Source organism: Benincasa hispida, chromosome 10, assembly GCF_027475165.1.
Source record: "Benincasa hispida cultivar pf3 chromosome 10, pf3_genome.v1.1, whole genome shotgun sequence".
NCBI lineage: Eukaryota > Viridiplantae > Streptophyta > Magnoliopsida > Cucurbitales > Cucurbitaceae > Benincasa > Benincasa hispida.
In genome coordinates, this window is record NC_143487.1 from 11,769,819 (window position 1) to 11,790,247 (window position 20,429).

General features: G+C 33.3%; 2 protein-coding genes and 1 long non-coding RNA gene across 5 annotated transcripts; 2 read left to right on the top strand and 1 right to left on the bottom strand.

Moving 5' to 3' along the window:
* Positions 1–3,739: 3,739 nt before the first annotated feature.
* PBG1 (20S proteasome beta subunit G1) lies at positions 3,740–6,015 on the top strand. Of its 2 annotated transcripts, none has more exons than XM_039044759.2 (7): positions 3,740–3,989; positions 4,074–4,138; positions 4,322–4,398; positions 4,616–4,745; positions 4,907–5,066; positions 5,149–5,334; positions 5,670–6,015. In XM_039044759.2, exons 1-7 carry the CDS (start codon positions 3,984–3,986, stop codon positions 5,781–5,783), a joined length of 738 nt encoding a protein of 245 aa, XP_038900687.1. In that variant the 5' UTR covers positions 3,740–3,983; the 3' UTR covers positions 5,784–6,015. The 2 variants fall into 2 exon arrangements, with proteins under 2 accessions (XP_038900687.1, XP_090162239.1); XM_090306113.1 differs by having other exon boundaries at positions 3,801–3,989; positions 5,620–6,015.
* Positions 6,016–15,748: 9,733 nt separating this feature from the next.
* Positions 15,749–16,462, top strand: LOC120088666 (uncharacterized). The gene is made up of 2 exons (XR_005485000.2): positions 15,749–16,023; positions 16,112–16,462. It is a non-coding gene; the product is annotated as an uncharacterized LOC120088666 (long non-coding RNA).
* An 878-nt stretch (positions 16,463–17,340) lies between these two features.
* On the bottom strand, positions 17,341–19,846 carry LOC120087624 (GTP binding Elongation factor Tu family protein). Of its 2 annotated transcripts, none has more exons than XM_039044459.2 (3): positions 19,702–19,846; positions 18,685–19,160; positions 17,341–18,584 (listed from the first exon to the last, which is right to left on the bottom strand). In XM_039044459.2, the coding sequence occupies exons 2-3, from the start codon at positions 19,144–19,146 to the stop codon at positions 17,697–17,699; spliced, it is 1,350 nt and encodes a 449-aa protein (XP_038900387.1). In that variant the 5' UTR covers positions 19,147–19,160; positions 19,702–19,846; the 3' UTR covers positions 17,341–17,696. The 2 variants fall into 2 exon arrangements, with proteins under 2 accessions (XP_038900387.1, XP_090162264.1); XM_090306138.1 differs by lacking the exon at positions 19,702–19,846 and adding an exon at positions 19,389–19,492.
* Between the last annotated feature and the right edge of the window lie 583 nt (positions 19,847–20,429).

Here is a 20,429-nt window from a genome sequence, read left to right on the forward strand (position 1 = left end):
GTGAAGCCGATAACGGTCAAATCAGAAATTCAATTGGCTGCCATTGAAGACCATATCATTGAAAATCCATTGAACCTCCGGTGACCATCAAACGGCACGACAGGATATGAAAATTAATGTTGCCCACCCACGTAATCATTAGTGAAATGAAAAACTGTTTTTTTCTGAAAGTTTATAAATACCATTCAATGCTACCAAACCGCGGGTGAATTAATTTCAGGAGGTCGAGAGACTGCTGGAACAACATGGAAGAGAAACACCAACCCACACCAAACCATTGTGAGAGCAAGAGTTTACAAATTAGAAAATATTTGGAGTGCTAAAAGTCATGTAAACGCTAGAGGAAGCAAGACACTACTTACCTGGCTTAACACTTACATCGTCTATTGTTTTGTACTTGAGCATTTTATTTACAAGAATGGAAATTACATTTCAATCTATGTTCATTCTTTTCACGCCATACATGAGTAGCTAAATTTGTGAATGGGTTGAGAAGTACTTAGCTAGCATGACTTAAGTTATACACTTCATGCGATCATCTTGTCTTATGTATGCTTCATTCATCACTTTGAGTACTTGAAAGAATAGTCTAAAGACATAGAATCCAGGCTTGAAAGAGTCAGATTAGATCTCCTAAGCAAGAGTAGAGACTTAGAAATAAGTTCTATCTGTTGCATTCCCTACACATCGCATGCATCTTAGACATAGGAAATGTGCCTATATGCATTGAGAAATGTAGTGCTTAATATTTGTGTATAGCATGATCGCATGACTTGTAGAATATCTTAAGAAATGTTAGCAAAACCTCTTCTCAACCCTTTATCGCATATTTGTTACAACACCATTCTTCTATCGCTTTGTATTTAATTCCTTCGCCTTAAGAAATCAAAGTCAATCACCATCCAACTTCTTAAACTTAAAATAGTGATAAGATCAAAGATAGAGTCTGTCGCATATCTGTCTGAGTAATCCTTGCGTTCGACCCTGGACTTACCAGCACCTTAAGAAGGCTTATACTTGGGCTTTGTTAGGAAAACTTGCATAATCATCGCATCCACACACCCTTTCATCGCATGATAAATCACCGCATCATGTACCCACAGCTAATGAATATTGATTAACTTGGCTAATAAGTTTAACCAATTAATCTCATATTGTTGGAACTTCTGATCTACAGGTTCACTAAGTCCCTTCGTTAACTCACTAGAGGATACTTAAGAGGAATAATTTGAATTGCTCAAATTAATTTGAGGAGACTACATATTAATGTGATTACTATATAATTAATTATGTATATAATCTATAAAAAAAAAATTAGAAAGTAATATTTGAATAAGATTCAAATTAATTAATTCAAGTGAATTAGATTCACAAAGAACTAATTAATAGAGAGGTTTGCACAAATGCATGGGATGTATATGATAATTAATTATATATTATATACATTAAATTGGGTTTAATGTATAAATAGGTATTTAATTTTTGTGCAAATTAAAATTAGATAATTGTTATTTAATTAGGCTAATTAATTAAATAAGTATTTTTTAATTAAATGGACTAATTAATTAAATAAATGTTATTTAATTAATTATAGAAAAGAAAAATATATATTGGGCAAGGGGCTTGACCCTTTTTTATATAAAGTCATCCCCATGGCCCTTTGGGAATGCACTGAATACACAATTCTCATTATAGAAAAACTCTGACAATACACAACTACCTAGTGTTATCATGCAGAATTTTCTCTGAACCTCTATACTATCAAAAACCTTATTCTCATTTCCTTCTCCCAATAGTTGGATACCACCTATCCCTCTATTGGAATCCAAGAGATTAACGAGGTAAGTCTCGTGGTAGTATTCGAGATCGCTCAAAGAATTGTTCGTGATTAAGACCATTTAGAGATCCTTTTCGTTGGAACCTTAGAGAGCATTGTTCGTGGCACTTGGGAAATCTACAAAGGTAAGAACCGTTCTAATCCTTTCTCCAATAACATGCTAATTTACATGTTTATTCATTCAGTTTATTATGACGCTTTTGTTTATTGTAAAAATCGAGTTGCAGGATGCAAGGTGTTCTCACACAAGACGCTTCTGCTACGAAATTCGATCCCTTCATCTATAGATCATGAGCTCCAACGATCCGAGATTAATTGATTAAACTCCTTAAATCGAATTAATCAACATTCGTTAACTACCGGGTCACTTCACTAAAGCCTAGTAGCTGCACTCTCCTCACTGTAGATATATTTCTGTCAACTTGATTTAATCATGATCAGTAAGTCATTCCTTTACAGATTGTTCATATTAACAGTTGGGTCAAAATTACCGTTTTACCCCTATAATACATCTTGCTCCTTAATTCTCCATTGATCCACTAATAAACAATTGGTTTATGGTCCTACCAATAAACCGAATCTCCCTCAATCATAAAGAGGGTGGGGCCTCTTTGTTCAAGACCAGGATAATCTCGAATAACTATGTCCCCAACTATCTACCTAGTCTTACCCCTAAAATGGGAGGCTTATTGAGTCACTCTCATCTATGCAGATTAAAGAATAATCTCGAATAAACATGAGTTCATAATTAGCTTAGGATTGAGATCAGTTACCTTAGCTCATCAGATTGAAATAATAATTGTTAACAGTGAATGGTAGTAATAAAGAAAAAGTGACTATTTTGTGGTCCTATCTTATACAAACATCTTTTGCATAGGATGTCTTCACTCGCATGTCTACACATGAACGATTTCCTGATCATATTGTTTGTATTAAATACAAAGCGGGCTGCATCCATAGTGTCCTCAGGATAAGTTACCCAACCCTATCCTTATATTTATAGACCGTTTTGACTATATATCCAAACCTGATCCTCTATTACGTCTTTACATAAAGTTTAAGTATTCATACTATAGCCAGAAGTTCGTTAGTTTATTGGATTTTAGGCTTTACAAGTGCAATTTACATATTCAATAACATCTTTATTGAATAAACCTCAATAACATTTTTATTGTAAATAGAATATGTTTAATTTTACAAACGGTGAGTTTTAGGACATACAACCCAACAGAACAAAGCCCCTCAAGAAAAGAAGGAGAAAAAGGAAATGGGGAAGTCTCAGCTGTTGGGGTTGATGTCCTAAATCTCATGGATCCTGTAGTTTGTAATTGTAATGTACAAACATTTTATTTATTTAATAAAATATGAGATATTTTATTTGACATTTAGTAGCATTAACCCACAAAAACAATAAACTAACATCCAAGGTTATCATATGTTGTTTAAACATGTATGTAGAGACATACAAGTGGATCATGGTTTGGAGTAAATGGATAAAACTGAATATCTTATCTAGGTGACACTACGAATACGATCCGCTTTGTATAAGAAATTAATAGTGAAAATATGCATATAGCTTTATCTGATCTATCAGTGATAGACAGTGATAGATTGTATAAGAAACTAATGGTAAAAATATGTATATAGCTTTATCTGATCTATCGGAGGAGGAAGAGCAGGCCCGCGCACGGAGTTCAAATCTAAAAAGGTATTTTAGGAAATTTTTAAAAAGAAAAGTCGATTACCGTGTGATTTTTTTTTTTTTTTTTTTTTTGATATAGATTGTAAATAGTTTGGGTACTTTTCAATTTATAAGAATTGCCTAATATTTAAAATTACAAGAATTAAATTAATAACTAATTAAGGATTTAATAGACAAAAATCTAACCTTTATTTCAACCCAAGTTAAAATTAGATACTCTGAAAAGTAATCAGAAGTGTGTGTATATATAAAGCAATAATAAAAGGCCCAAAGCGACGGCGTTTAGGGTCACAGCTGGGGAAAAGAGGACGACCTGCAAAATCATTTCTTGAGCGAAGGGAAAAGAAGAGCTCTACTAAAGCGGTCGAAAAACTCAAATCTCGCTGCGACGCTCGACATTGATTCTGTTCCCAATCCATTTGGCCGAAGTTAATCGATCCGAATATGAGTGTAAGTTCATCAGCTGAATCCCATCCCCTTTCCTTATTACATTCCAATTCTAACATTTATCGATCTTCCGATTTTTCAATGCAGCCCGCTGATTCCAACCAGGCGAACCACAATATTCTCTTCCCGGAAGCTCCAATTCAAAGAACCCAGTACGTTATCTATCTCTTTCCGTTTGATTTTGTAGGTACTTTTTGGTCTTAGACTATACGTTTCGTATTTTGGAGCTGGGAGTTTTGGGGTTTTGAAGACCTAAGATTTTCGGATATAGAGTTAAGCGGTGAATGAATGGCAAAATCGAGGTTTTTGAATCGGATACTTCTGCTGTTGAATAGGTATCCTTATGTGACTGGTACATCCGTGGTTGCCATCAAATACAAAGATGGGATTTTAATGGTTGCTGATTTGGGAGGTCAGTGGAAAATCCCCTCCATTTTATTATGTCTTCGTAAGAAAATTGATGATAACTGTCAGCATGTTTATCACTTTTTATTAGTTGATAGCAAAATACTTCTGGAAGTGATGTTTATTTCGTTATATGATTTTGAATCTCAGTTGTAAGTATTGCCAAATTATAAGGCAATCCTGTCTGTATTTACTTATTTATATGGCGTTTTAACTAACTACAGGCTCCTATGGTTCTACACTGCGGTATAAGAGTGTGGAGAGAATCAAAGCTATTGGAAAACATTCTCTACTTGGTGCTAGTGGTGAAATTAGTGACTTTCAGGAGTTATTGCGAAATCTTGATGAGCTCATGTAAGCCTAAGATGATTTGCTTTATTGTCATGCTTCTTTATATATATTCATATTGGGAATGGATGGTGTTCTGCATTGGAATTCAGTTGCTTGTAGTTGTACTGTGCATCTATTTTGGTTCAGAAGTTGAATGAAATCTGTTATTGTATTGAATGGTGCAGGTTGTATGATAACATGTGGGATGATGGTAATGCTTTGGGGCCAAAGGAGATCCATAGCTACTTAACTCGAGTGATGTATAACAGGCGGAACAAGTTCAACCCACTTTGGAACTCACTTGTTCTAGGTGGGGTGAAGAATGGGCAAAAGTATCTTGGCACGGTAGATCTCTGGTTCTCATCGATTCATTCAAATAAGTTTATGTTTTTTTTTTTTATTATTATTAATTTGGACTTTGCTCCAGGTTAATATGATTGGTGTAACTTTTGAAGATGACCATGTTACTACTGGTTTTGGCAATCACCTTGCACGGCCAATTCTTCGCGATGAGTGGCACGAGAACCTGACTTTTGAAGAAGGTGTGAAATTGCTGGAGAAATGCATGAGGGTACTCTTGTACCGTGATAGGTCTGCTGTCAACAAGCTCCAGGTTTGGATTTTTCTATGAGCTACAGTCATTACTTTGTTTGCTTTACATATTTGTGAGTACAAATCTCACAGAATCATCTAACACTATAACATTTGGTTTTCATGGAAACTGTCAAGCTTTTAATATCAGAAAGAGTTGGATCTCTATGGTTTTCAGCATATTCTACTAGAGTCCCTTTATTTTTTATTTATATTGTCCCTAACAAAATCACTCAACCAACCCAACCCAATTCTGATCATAGCTACCTTCTAGTTCTGAAACATGTGTTTTGTTCACTGATTATAGACTTGAATGGCTGGAAGGTATTCTCATGCATTTGAATCTGGAATTTTCAGATTGCAAAAATAACTGAGGAAGGTGTGACAATCTCCCAACCCTACTCTTTGAAAACATTCTGGAACTACTCTGCTTTCGAGAATCCAACTTCTGGTGCTGAGGGGTCATGGTAGATTGGAGCTGCCTCGTTTATCTCAGATTCCATTTCTGTGAATCGTTCTTCAGATCAACAGATGTGAAACAATTGACAGATCAAAGTTAGATTCGTCTTAGATACTCGTTCCTATCTTGGATTTGTATGGAATCTCTACTTAAAACTATCAGTTATATCCAACTCAGTGAATGCTTGATTTGATTGTCTTGACTTCTTTTTTTAATCACAATCGGTTGCTTTTTCATTGTTAATCTGCCGACTCAATTGCCTGAACCTCTTTGATTCACATAAAGTAAAGTTAAATCTGGCTTGTTCTAGGAAGCTGGTTGAAAGTTGAAACTAAATATATGTTTGGTTTTAGAAACAAAAAATTCTTGATGATGGCTTGTTCTGGATTTTAGTTGCAAGATTTATATTCTGCATGAAAACGGTTCATCTCAACTTTATTTCTCAACTCTTTACAAATGTGTACTTAGAATCCTTCATCCTTCACAATCTAAAGTGCAGAATGATTTCGATTACTTTTGCACAGGTTTCCAATTATCTACATAATGGGCGAGATACGATTAGCCAGGCCATGTTTGAAAAATTGAAGTTCTCTCTTGGAAAAAAAGGTCTTCTTAATTCAACGTTTTTCCCCTTAATTAATTTATTTAAATACTATTTTGGTCCCTTGTCTTTTGGCTTTGGTTCAATTTGATCTTTTATAACGTGCATTTTGGTCTCTATGCTTTCAACTTTGGTTCATTTTAGTCTTTATACTTTCAAAATGTTCGTTGTATTTCTGATTTGGGTTCATTTTGGTCTTTAAACTTTAAAATCATTCTGATCCCTTAAAAATAAAGTAAAAATGAGAATGATGGGACGAAAATGAACATTTTGAAAGTATGGGGACCAAAATGAAACAAAACCAAAAGTACAATAATCAAAGTAGTATTTAAAATTATTATTATTATTTTGACAATAGGTAAGGCAAGGAGGTGAAACTTCAATTTCAAAGTCAATAATACAAGTTTATATTAGTTGAGTTATACTCGTAGTGACAAATAATATGAATTATTATATCGTTGTTTATATTAATAACTTTATACGTGCCAAAAACTTGATATGTGTAAGTGCACGCATCGACGACTTTTCCATTTTCTCGGCCATCTCTCCTCTTGCTTCTTGCTTATTCCTAAGTTTTCTCTTTAAAGTACGTTCAATTTTAGAATCAAAAGGAAAAAGAGTAATGTTCTTAATGCGAGACATGCACAAAAGAAAACACCAACCAAGTTTAGAACACAAATAACCTTTAGTCTATAATATCTCCTATTCTTAAAATATTAAATAAAAACAGTTATTTTTATCTCTACAACAGTGCCAAAAACTTGATGTGAATACGCAAGCGTATATGGTCAAGTTAAATTAATTAAAATGACGAAGCTGAGTATCGTCCTCAAGGATCAAACAAACAGTTATTATTTATCTACCTCAGAATTATTTCAATTTTAGCTAAGAAATCGAAATCGAGTTGAGTCTAAAACAATAAAGAAAAGCAATAAAAGAGTTTTGAAAATTCAAGAATTAAGTGTCCTAGGGTGTTGAATCCATTAATTACTTCATTAGGTCTACTTTAGTCTATTCATGGAATATGTATAACAATATGCTTAAGTCTAGAAACTTAAGATTACTTTCTTCCAAAAATAACCTATTCTCATGTAACTTTAATTATAACTAATTTCTTGATATCAAATTAAGAAACAAGACATTAAAAATTGCTATAAACAATCTTCACTATTAACCTAACTATTTTCATGAGAGATTAATAATGATTCAATAATATAATTCCGTTAAACATTAAATCCATCAATTAAAATATTTAATCTAACATTCATTGAAGGCCAATCAATAAGAACTAAGTATAATATCATCGAAAAACATAAGATTCAACAAACATCCATGAAAGTACTAAAACATAATCTTATTGTTAACTATCAACACTCTAAAACTAATGAATGTAGCCACTCATAACTTGCAACAACATACTCTCATACATAATTTCAAACATAGATAGTAAAGAAAGAAAGGGAACCAAAAGAGAGACTACTATCGAAGCCTCCATCATCTTTTGAATCCATCAAGAACATCTCGGTCTTCACATTGGAAACTCGAACGGCCTCCAAAATAATCCCTCAAACTCTCTCATTTTGTAGCTTCCTTAGGTTCTAATTTCGTCCATAATTCCATGCCTTGAACAATTGAGAGACTTCCAATTTATAGAGGTTTCAGACTTGGAGTCCAAGAACTTGCCAAAATGATCAAATTTTCAAATATGGAATAGTAGCACCACGGTGCTATGCAATGTGCCTGAAAACTCTCCTCTCGAGAAAAAAGTGCCAAGCGCAGCACCAGCCTAGTGCCCGATTCTGCCTTGTTTTAAGGTTTTTGGGCTTTTTCTTCTCTTTTCTTCGCTTTCTTTGATCCATTGCTCGGTTTTGACCTCCCTGATCGTATTTAGGTCTTTTTTGGCTCATTTGACTATAAATTCAAATCTCGAACATAAACCCTAGAAATCACTATCAAACACATCAAATCTTATAAAATCACGTTAAAAACCATTCTAAATCTAAGACAAATAATGCACATTTAGATTGTATTTCAATTTATATTAATAATCATAAAATATGATGTTATGAACAACTAGGGTTGGCAACGGGGCGGGAGAGGGTCCCCCGTCCCAGCCCCGTGGGGGAAATTCCCCCCATCCCCACCCCTGTCCCCGCCATTTGAAGGTGGGGACGGGGGCGGGGATTCCCCGTCGGGACCCCATTTCCCGTTTCCTCACGAGGAATCCCTTATTAGATCCCCATAGGGAAAATAACTTCTGGGTTTTTTCAGCTGTGGTGAGCATCTGGAATAACTAGTGAATTACAACTCTATTATACCGCAATTGGTGCATTAGTCTTTGCAGCCTTAATGCTTTTTGCCGGTTGGTTTCATTATCACAAGGCTGCTCCAAAATTGGCTTGGTTCTATTTAAAATAATCCTTAGGAAAAGTATTTTGTTTCCGCCGAGCTAAAAAACGATGTCAACGTCTCTAGTAAACCAAAGACATTGTTTAATAGCTATTTTGTTTTTTTTTTTTATCTCTTTTGTGCGATTCGGGAATAGTAACCAATTCCCTAAATCTATGGAGTTCCCCCAAAAACCCAAAAATTGATTTATCTTATTATTAATTAAGAATTCCCCTTCAAGTTTACCTACTACGGTACCAGCGTGAATATGGTCTCCACCAGACATACGTAACGCTTTAGCTAGTACACGGAAGTGCATACCATGATTCTTCTGTCTATCGATAACGGCATGCATTGCACGGTGAATGAAATTTTAATGAATTTGAAAGAAGTTGTATTGAGAAGTAATCTGTATGGAACTCGTGATGCGTCTATTGGTTTCAATTTCAACCAATCTGTAGTTGATAGTCAAGGTCGTGTAATTAATACCTGGGCTGATATTATTAACCGTGCTAATCTTGGTATGCCAAATGATATTAACTCCTATTTATTTATTATCTATGTTACGCCAGATGTTTTATGGATACAAGCTTTTTAATGCTCAAAATTCTTATTTTTTTTATTCGGGCCCACGAGAGTTGTTTGTTGCGATCTCTATCCTTATACCTGTCATAGGTATTGGTATACTTCGAACTTGGAACGAGCATGAAGAAATTAACGATACTTCTTTATCTTTTGAGTTGTTCTGCCGGATCGGTCGTTCAAGACCTTTGGTCTCTACCCGGACCCGATGAAAAAAATGGGATCACTTCTTATGGACTCGTTGAGGGTGGCTGATTCTAGGCAAACCTCCTGGCTGTCTCTGCACCCCTACCTCCTTTATCACTGAGCGGTCATTTAGGGGCCTTAGCTGGTGATCCTCCATTTTTTCTTTCTTTTAATTTTTTAAGTTTGGGCTTGGCTTTTGGACTTAAATTTAGAATTTATATATTCAATATTGGCTCACAACACTGTAGTATACATTATAAACATACATATAAAGTTGTTTTATATATTATAAATACATATTTATAAAATATTAAAAATATAACTATATAAAATCGGAGTCGGGGTCGGGATGGGGATACCATCCCCGTCCCCAAATGGGGCCCTGAAAAAATTTCCCAGTTAGATCCCATCCCCGGTCAAATCGAGGATTCCTCGTCTCGATTAGGGGGGTTTCGCGGGAAATTTTGCCAATCCTATAAACAACTGTAAATTATTCAAAGGAAAAAATTGGAAAAGTATACCAAATTTATATCCCACAGTTACAAGGAGGAATTCACATCCAAGGCTATTAATTTTACCATATTATGACAGGCTATTAATTTTACCATCTTATGACAGCCAACTACTCAACAAATGCCTTTGATATTTTGAATTTTCTAGTTCCCTCATAAACACTTTTCAACTCCATTTCAATTAACACAATACCACTTTGTTTTCAATTAAAGTCCTCCCACTTCTTCACCTCATGTGAAACTAAATTAATTGCTATAAGAATGAACACAAAACAAAGATACTTATCAAACTTTTATATAACTAAGTTAGTTTAGACATATATACTCGATCAAGAGATCAAAAGTTTGAATCCTTCTATCTCTACACGTTGAATTAAAAAAAAAAACATTCTTGAACCGTACTATTACTTCACTTCACTCCTCCACATCATTCAAGTTGGCTTTACATCTGGGAATCAACCACTTATAGACTATCTGTATCAGCTAGTAATTCCAAGAACAGTCATTCCAAGAACAGTCTTATATTGTCATAAAATCTTAATTTTTAATTGGATAGATTAGAATAAATGCACTTTTCTAGTTTTAACCTTCCTTTTAAAATATTTGATATCATATAGATCTAGATATTAGCACCATACCAATTTATAAGACTCTCTCTAATGATCATTTGGTTTTTGAAAAATAAGCTTATAAAAACTAATTTGACCCATAAGTTTCCAGGTAAAACCAAGCTAAAGTTTTGAAAACTAAAAATGTGACTTTTAAAAACTTGTTTTAATTTTTAGAATTTGACTAGTAATTCAAATGTTTGTGAAAACCACAACTGTGAAATCGAGAGAAAACAAATGTAAATTTCAAAAACAAAAACGTTATCAAACAGAGTCTAAACTACTGCATAAATAAAAAGTACATTACATCCCAAGAGTATAGTCTCAGATTTCTAGTATAATACGATACTAAATGAAACACTAAACCGAAAAGCTTAAGTTAACATACCTTCTCACCTCTTCACTAACCAACTGTATGAACATTTTAATACATCAAACAAGAGATTCACGTGAACCACAATGGGAGGGTAGATTGAACACAAAACGCTTTCCTTTTTTTTTTTTTTTTTTTTCTCAATCTATACTCAAATCGAGCGGTTTGCTGCGTAGAAGACATGACGCCGATACCAGACCTCCAACCGAGAAGAACAAGCGTCGGCGCCATCTCTTCTGCGAAGTAAACCTTCCATTGCTTCTGGTTGCAGACTCTTTGTTGGGTTCTACGTTGTATAGAGAAAAGCTTTCTTCTTCCATCCAGAAAGGATCCAGCTGCATATTTTAATGTTTGATGTATATTTATTTGCTGAATGCATTATTTGTAGCTTGAAAAGTCAACTTAATTCATTCTTATTATTTTAATACTATTATTATTTTGTTTTGGGTGGTTGGGTTTTGATATCTCTTTAAAGGCGGCTGTTTGGTTACCTATTACATTTGCAATGTCATGTTCTGAGGTCAGTCCTCGTACGTCAGCAGCAGCTCCAGCGAACACAACAGCAATATAACTTGTATTATTATTATTATCATTTTTTACTAGATGATATAAAAATTTACGTTGCACTAATGTTGAATGACCTGATTTTGAAAAGAATACATACACTACTTAAGTCGCGCTCGCTATTTTCTCTCTCTTTCTCGTACTCTGCTCTATTTCTCTTGGTGACTACAAATACGAATGTGAAGATTTGTTAGAGCGGATGATGAACAGTTGGTTGGTGGCTTGAAGTGCGAGCGTGAGCATTCGTTGGAGTGGGTGATGAACGGTCAGACGGTGGCCAAAGGGCAAGCAAGAGCGGGATGGAAGAATGTAGCGCGAGTGGAGGGGGAGCATGGAGTATGAGCGAGAGAAATGAAAAAAAGTAGCAAGTGCGATCTAAGTGGCATGTGGCTAGAGATGTCCACGGGACGAGGTGGGAACAGGGAAGACTTTCTCGTCCCTATTCCTGCCCTCTATTTCATTCCCTGTCCCCACGAAATTGGATTCTCCGTGGAAAAAATTCTCCGTTTGTTTTTTTTAATATATTCATTTTTAGTAAATTTATTTATTCTCAACCAAATAAATTATATATATTAAATGATTTATTTCCAATAAATTTTTTATTAAAAAAATAGTATAAAAATTTATTATAAAAATAATACTATTATATGTGTGAAAATATAATTTAATCCTATAATTTCTAAAAATTAAAATTTAAATATTACTAGTCAAGCTTCCCATTTAAATACTACAATATTTATGTAGAAAGTCTTAAATGTTAAAACAATTTAGAAATGTATTAAAATATGAAAAGATTGAAATGAAAATTAAAAAATAACTAACTTTTTATACCACAATTTTTTTTAAAAAGTATATAGATAAAATAATAATAATAATAATTATAACTATTATAATAATTATAATAATAATTATTATTATTATAAATTTATATAGAAGGAGAAGGAGAAGGAGAAGAAGCGGGGTGGGGCCGGGATGAGGTCGGGGAATAAATCTCCGTCCCTGTCCCCGTTTAGCCGAGGGAACAAAAATTATCCTCGCTCCCTTCTCCATTCCCTATTTAATTGGGGATTCCTACATGTGGTAAAAACAAAAGAAGTTAGTATTAGTTGTTTTCTAAATTTAGGTCGTTAGATATTAACGCAATGAGATTTCTATATGGGTCATTCGTTAAAAAAAAATGTACAAAAAAAAATTGAAAATTTCATTTATTTTCAGGTCTTTGTTCTGTTCTGTTTTTCCCCCCTCTTTCTTACTCATTCTGAAATGGCAAAAGAACAATGATTTAGATATAACTTTCCCCTTGTGTTTTGTCATTTTCTACCTCAAAAACATAAAGTTTAGAACAATGTTCAATAGCTTTTCCTTTTCTATATATATATTACAATAAATGGTAGAAAAATTTGAAGAATAGATCTCGTAGTCACTAATACCTTTATATGTTAGTTAAATTATGCTCATTTTGATATTTTCTTCCTATTTTATTAACGGTATGAAAGGCGATGGATTTCAATATCCTATTAAAAATACAAAAGTATGTAAATAAAAATATAAATCAATGCACCAAAACTTAAATGAAAGTACTCTACAAATGTCGGTATTCCCAAAAATTCACAAGGAGAAAAAAAAACCTCTGTATAATGTTCTTTCTTTCTTTTTTTCAAAAAAAAAAAAAGAATTGGAAAGAATAATATATGAAGTTAAATTTTTTTTATAGAACTTAGAAGGGCCAAACCTTGAAAGAAAAGCATAGACATGTGAAGAAAATAAGAAGATTGAAAATTTAACACTAATTAAATACTAATTAGTATAAATTAATAACTAAACTATGCCATTAACTACATTATACAGATAATCTAACAATTCCCTTTACATCCTTTATCCCATCATTAACATTTGAATGAAAGTTACCCAAAACAATATCTAATGTTGAATAATTAGCATCAATTATTGAAGATTATAGACTTTCACTCAGCTAGAAAAATGAAGGTTAAATTACAAAGTTCATACTAGAACTTGCATAACTATGCTTAGGCTTGTGTTTTAAAAAATTTCTATTTCTCTAACATTTTTAAAGTTGTGAAACTGCTTAAAACTTGTAAGGTTGTATTTAATTATTTAGTCCATATACTTTAAAGAAATTTAAAGTCTATTGACTTTCGAATTTACATAACATTTTACTTTCTATGAGATCAAATTTCTATAGAAGATACAAATTTTGTGAGTTAAGAACTTTGATTATACTCAAAATCGGAAGTTCAAAAACCTACTACTTGAGGCATTTGAAATTGATTCGCAACCAAGTTTACCTTTAGATGGGATAAAAGTCAATATTACTTTGATCCTGATTAGTAATCATTTTATTTATTTATTTTTTCTATTTTTTAAAAATATGTTTATTTCCTCACCATTTTTCGTGAGTTTTTTAATTTCCTTAAAAACACATTTAATTTCCAAGTCAAATTTAAAAAACAAAACCAAATTCACGAAAAACTACCTCCATTTTTTCACTTCTAAAAACTTGACATTTTTCGATTAAAAAATTATGACTTCGTTTATAGACAAGATTCTAAAAAAATTTAGCTAATATAGAAAGAAAATTATGGTTAGAAGTAAACATTATAAGTTCAATTTTTTAAAATAGAAAATCAAAACAAAATGATTATCAAATGATATCTTGTAAACTCAATTTCAACCACTAAAAAAAATTGAAACCAAAAGAAAGAAAGCACTAAAAATAAAACTAGAAAAATAATTAGGTGCATCCTATACCTATATGACTATATTTATGCATCTCACTAAAGTGTTTGTTAGATGATATCATATTAAATTTTACTAGACCATCTTCTCTGATATCATCTTAAATCATAAATTGATTCAGAAGTTTAAATTGATAGATGAAAACTAATTTAATATTATATCATAATCCTAATTTTATCATGAAATAAACTCCTTACTTCTTTTTAAATATATTTCTTACTTCTTCTTAAATATATATTTCTTTTTGTACGCAATTGAATTGAATTGTTCAAAAATTGTACATCTAAGTAGTGCTCATTAAACTATAGTAAAAAGAGACATAAATGATGGTAACAAACTATAGTAAAGAGAGATAAATGATGGTAAATGCAATAAGGACAAGTTACATAAATATGAATAATTATGAATAATAAGTGTAGTGTCCTTCAAATTTTGGTTTGTGCTTGCTACTTTTCCTTCGATTATGTGTTACACGCTCGCGAATATAACATATGGTCGTACTTCAATAACTATTCTAGTATTGGTCAATTATTCTCGAAGTAATATCATGTTAAATCATCACTTAAAAGTTCTATCATTTTCAGTCTAATATCATGTTAAATCATCACTTAAAAGTTTAAGCTGGTGAATTATGATAAATTTAAGGTTAAAAAATACTTTTGATTCCTAAATTTTCATACAAGTAACAATTTAATCTATGAACTTTAGTTGATAATAATTTAATCTTGTACTATCAAATTTTTTTGTAATGGTTTGTCCTTAAACTATAATAAGTAATGATTTAGTCATTGTACTTTACAATTTGTAACGATTTAATTCCTATCATAAACTTTAGTCGGTAACAATTTAATCTATCCTTTTTTTAGTATAACAAAAAGATTAAAAAAAGGCCTTAAAAAACTAACAAATCAACAAGTAAAGCAAAATCCACCCATGAAGAGCGGTTTTTCAAGCCAAATCGTCAAAAAACGGAATCCTTGAACATGGTAAACTAAGTTAGATGCAACATGATTACTCTTGCAGTTGATCAAAAGAAAGCCTTTAATAGACCCCCAGAAGATAGATTTTTGAATGGGGTCAACAAAAGTTTGAACCTCGTTTGCATATTTCATCCAAACCAATTGTCAACATCACTTAACGACTTGATCTTTACAATTTATAAATAAATTTAATTTCTAGTCAGTTTTATCAATCTATACATGTAAGAAATTTTATGAAAACATATTAACATATTTCACGATAGGGATAACATATTTCACGATAGGGATTAAATCTGAAAATATAGAGACAAAATTGTTACCCACTAAGGTTACTTTCAAATTTCATCAAAGTTTGAGAACCAGAACCAAAAAAATTTCCTAGCCTAAATTTAATTAAACCAACAACCCATTTTTTTCTTCACTTCACTTTACTACTTTCTTTGTTTTAAGACACGGAGAATTAATCAGGCACCAAAGGCCCCTCAAAAAGCCCCAAAACCAAAACCCGTGCTTTAGATTCTTTATTCTCTCTCTTTTGTTCTTCTTTTTTTCTACCTCAAACAACTGAAATTATAACTCCTCTGTTTCTTCTTCTTCTTCTTCTTGCTCTCGTCAGAGAAATGCAATCCAAGACTGGATCTCAAGGTCTTCCTCTCTGTGTTTCAGCCTTCACTCTCTCTAATCATTCCCTCTCTACTGAGTATGTTTCCTTGACCCTTCCTAACTTTTCTCTTTCTCTGAATACAAACACTATATTGTTATGTTGCTCTGTTTTTTGGGAGTTGTAGGATGGCAGATCATGATCGAAGGAGGAAAGCCATGAGAACGAGAATGCAAAGATCAAGAAACATGGAGGAAAACAGGTTGTTTGAAGCGATTAAAGAGGGAGATCTTGAGGATTTCGTCAATGAATTCTGTGAAATCACCTTAATTTGTGTTGCAAAAGCTGCTTAGATTAGAAAAAAGGATCTGGGTTTTGTTGGGTTTGGATCTTTCTTTTCATATATTTTGTCAATTCTGATCTGGGTTTGTTTTTATGTATTGTTCTTGTTTGATCTGAGTTGGGCTTGGGAACTATTTGGCTCTAAATGGTTAAAAATTTGACTTGTTATGGATGGAATGTAGCAAAATTTCAGGAACTTGTTTGTCATCTAGTAGATTTTAATTGATGAAGATGTAAGTTTGTAAGTTGTAACAAACAAAATAAGACTGTTTTATTTATTTATTATTAAAAGATGAAACGAGATATTGAGCATAACAAAGCTAAAATAAATTATAAATGAAGGAGGTGGGAAAGGGACGGGAGAGAAGATAGGTTGGGATACGAAAGTAGAAATGTTTGAACAAAATGAGACCACGTTTCACATTCCCTTATGTTTATCTATACTATATAAATAGGGAGAGAATATTTGCGTATCCATTCTGTTTTTATATTTTTAGTAAACTCATATATTTTTTTTTCGAATGTAGATATTTGTTTGAAAGATAATGGATGACTTTTTCCATATTCAATTTATCAAATATATGTCATATGTGGCTCTTTGATGACTAATTACAGATTTTCGAGTGTAGGTGTTTGTTCGAAAGATAGTAGAACTTACTTTTCTAATATTCAATTTACCAAACATATGTGTATGATTCCTGATTATGTTCTGAAAAAAATAATTTCATATACAATTCAAATTTAGAGAAAAGTACAGAGACAAAACTTCGAAAGTAGAATAAATTAATGTATGAAACATTTTGGAGACTTGAACGATTGCAACTCTGAATCATCAAGGTAGAAGGAGAGGCAAAAAAACATCGAAGTGAGGGAGGAGAATAAGTTTTAAGCAAGGGTCCTCTTCACATATTTTCTTCATTTTTTACGATAGATCTCCTCGAAACTTCTTTTATAGATTCGAAGAGTTTCAAAATTTGTATGAAATATTTTATAACAAGAACAGCAATTCTAGCTTAAACGATTTTAGGGCCAAAGGTCAGAGTGCAACAAATTGAACATATGCTATCAAACAAATTAGAAAGACAGTAATTTCTTCATTGTGAAAATAAGCAATGACATTAGTCTTTCATATTAATATGTAGTATATGTATATCCCAAGAAACATAGAAATCGAAAACTTTTGAGCCACTTAGGACAAATAAAGCAGAAGACCAAACAAAGATAAAAGGACTATAGTTATAGTTGTGCCACCGTCTATCAAGCACCCAATTCTGAGACTGGGTTCCTAATAACCAACGCCGACAACTATAATCACCAATGTAAATTAAAAGACTCAACAAAGCAGCATCAAGAAAATTTACCAGGTCTTTATTCTGACAATTATACTTGCAAGCCTCAGACAGAGTTGTGTGAGGTTTTGTAAGTACGGTTCACTTTCCACCCTTCTTGACTGCGGACTTGGTAACCTTAGCACCACTCGGATCCTTCTTTTCGACAGACTTGATGACGCCAACAGCAACAGTCTGTCTCATGTCCCTCACGGCAAAACGTCCAAGAGGAGGGTACTGAGAGAAAGTTTCCACTACCATGGGCTTGGTGGGAATCATCTTAATCATACCTGCATCACCATTCTTTAAGAACTTGGGTTCCTTCTCAAGTTCCTTACCGGATCGCCTGTCTATCTTGGTTAGAATCTCGGCAAACTTCACGGCAATGTGAGAGGTGTGGCAATCGAGCACTGGAGCATAACCATTGCCAATTTGTCCTGGGTGGTTCATGATAATGACTTGAGAAGTGAAATTGGCAGCCTCCTTGACAGGGTCATCCTTTGAGTTGGAAGCAACGAAACCACGCTTGAGATCCTTTACAGCAACATTCTTCACGTTGAATCCCACATTGTCACCAGGAACAGCCTCAGGGAGAGCTTCGTGGTGCATCTCAACAGACTTAACTTCGGTGGTCAATCCAGAAGGGCCAAAAGTGACAACCATTCCAGGCTTGAGGATACCAGTCTCGACACGTCCGACTGGTACAGTTCCAATACCACCGATCTTGTACACATCCTGAAGTGGAAGACGGAGTGGCTTGTCTGAGGGCCTCTTGGGCTCCTGGATCAAGTCAAGAGCCTCAAGGAGAGTTGGACCCTTGTACCAATCAAGATTGGTTGACCTCTCAATCATGTTGTCTCCTTCGAAACCAGAGATGGGGACAAATGGGATCTTGTCAGGGTTGTATCCAACCTTCTTGAGGTAGGAAGAAACTTCCTTGACAATTTCATCATACCTTGCCTTGGAGTACTTGGGGGTGGTGGCATCCATCTACAAGGTGAATGCAGAAGCTAAGCTAACAACGAACACTAAAAGAAAACCAAGGTCACAAACATGATCAAAAAGCATATATGCGAAACAGAAACCTCACCTTGTTGCAGCAGCAAATCATCTGCTTGACACCGAGAGTAAATGCAAGCAAAGCGTGCTCACGGGTTTGACCATCCTTAGAAATACCAGCTTCAAAACCACCAGTAGTGGAGTCAATAATGAGAACAGCACAATCAGCTTGTGAGGTGCCAGTAATCATGTTCTTAATGAAATCACGATGTCCAGGGGCATCAATAACAGTGCAATAGTATTTGGTGGTTTCGAACTTCCACAAGGCAATATCAATGGTAATGCCACGTTCACGCTCAGCCTTAAGCTTGTCCAACACCCAGGCATACTTGAAGGACCTCTTGTTCATTTCAGCAGCTTCTTTCTCAAACCTTTCAATGACACGCTTGTCAATACCACCAAGCTTGTAGATCAAGTGTCCCGTGGTGGTAGACTTCCCAGAGTCAACGTGACCAATGACCACAATGTTAATGTGGGCCTTCTCTTTCCCCATTATAAACTTTTAGCCTGAAAGAGTTAATAATGGTAAACCAAACGGTAAGTTTACCGAACAATGTCCTCTGTACAAGTAATCCAAATGGATATCTCCTCGATATATTTGCATTAAATCTATAAATAAACATAATCCAGTTCGTATATCTTTTAGGATATGAAAACCGTAAACACATTATCGATGAAATTTCCTCTTTCACATTTAAGAAAAAGAAAACCAAATCCCCCAGAAACTTAACGAACCTTAATAAGATCATCCAAAAGTCTTAGAATTATTCATTGATGATAGTCTCTTCTACGTAATCGCAGCATTCGACTAGTTCCACAAATACGAAACAGAAAATCAATCCTCCTAGACCGAAACAAACGATTAAAAGATACCACAAACTAAATCAAAGACGATAACATTCAAATCCTCCTGATACGAATCAATACCTAGATAGATCCACCTATTGAAACAAATCCGTTATACAACAATGGATTAAACGTCATGCACGTACGAAGATCAAATAAATCTTATACAAAAACTATCCATCAAGCTGTAATAGAATCAAACCTCAAAAAGACGAAGAAAAATGGAGAAGCCGGAATGGGGGAGCTCCCGCCGATTCAAGAAACGAGGGATAAACAAATGAGGCAGAAAGCGGAGGTGAAGAAATTGTCTAATTTACTCCGAAAATTTTAAATTTATTTCTAAAACCAATTTTAGATTAAAAAAAAACTATTTTTAAATATGAACTTTTTTATTTATAGAAATTTAAATGTGAACTTTATTTATAGAAATTAACATTAATTTAAAAGTGCAATTTATTTAAAATTTTAGTAAATTATTTCTTAAAAAGTATGGCTGTTTTTTGTCACAAACATCATTAGCCTTTTTGTCTCAACCATGGGGGACATGCATACACACAAAAGGAAGTAGGGAGAAAAACGAAAAATAGTTAAATTATTAATTGGATATTAATTAATTTTATTGAGGGATGAAACTACCTTTCAATTGCCTAACATGTTGATATTTTTAAGGTTAAAAATAATCGTTAATTCTTAAATTTTCGTAGAAGTAATAATTTAATCTTGAATTTTAGTTGTTAACAATTTAATCCCTAAATTTTATCATGTAACGATTTGGTCAACTTTAAAAATTAATAACAATTTAATTCCTTATCGTAGAAATGAGTGTTAAGATTTAATGAAATTTCTTACATAAATAAACCAATAAACTAATTAGAGACTTGATATTTTTATAAAATACAAAACCTACACATAAAATAATAAAAATTGACA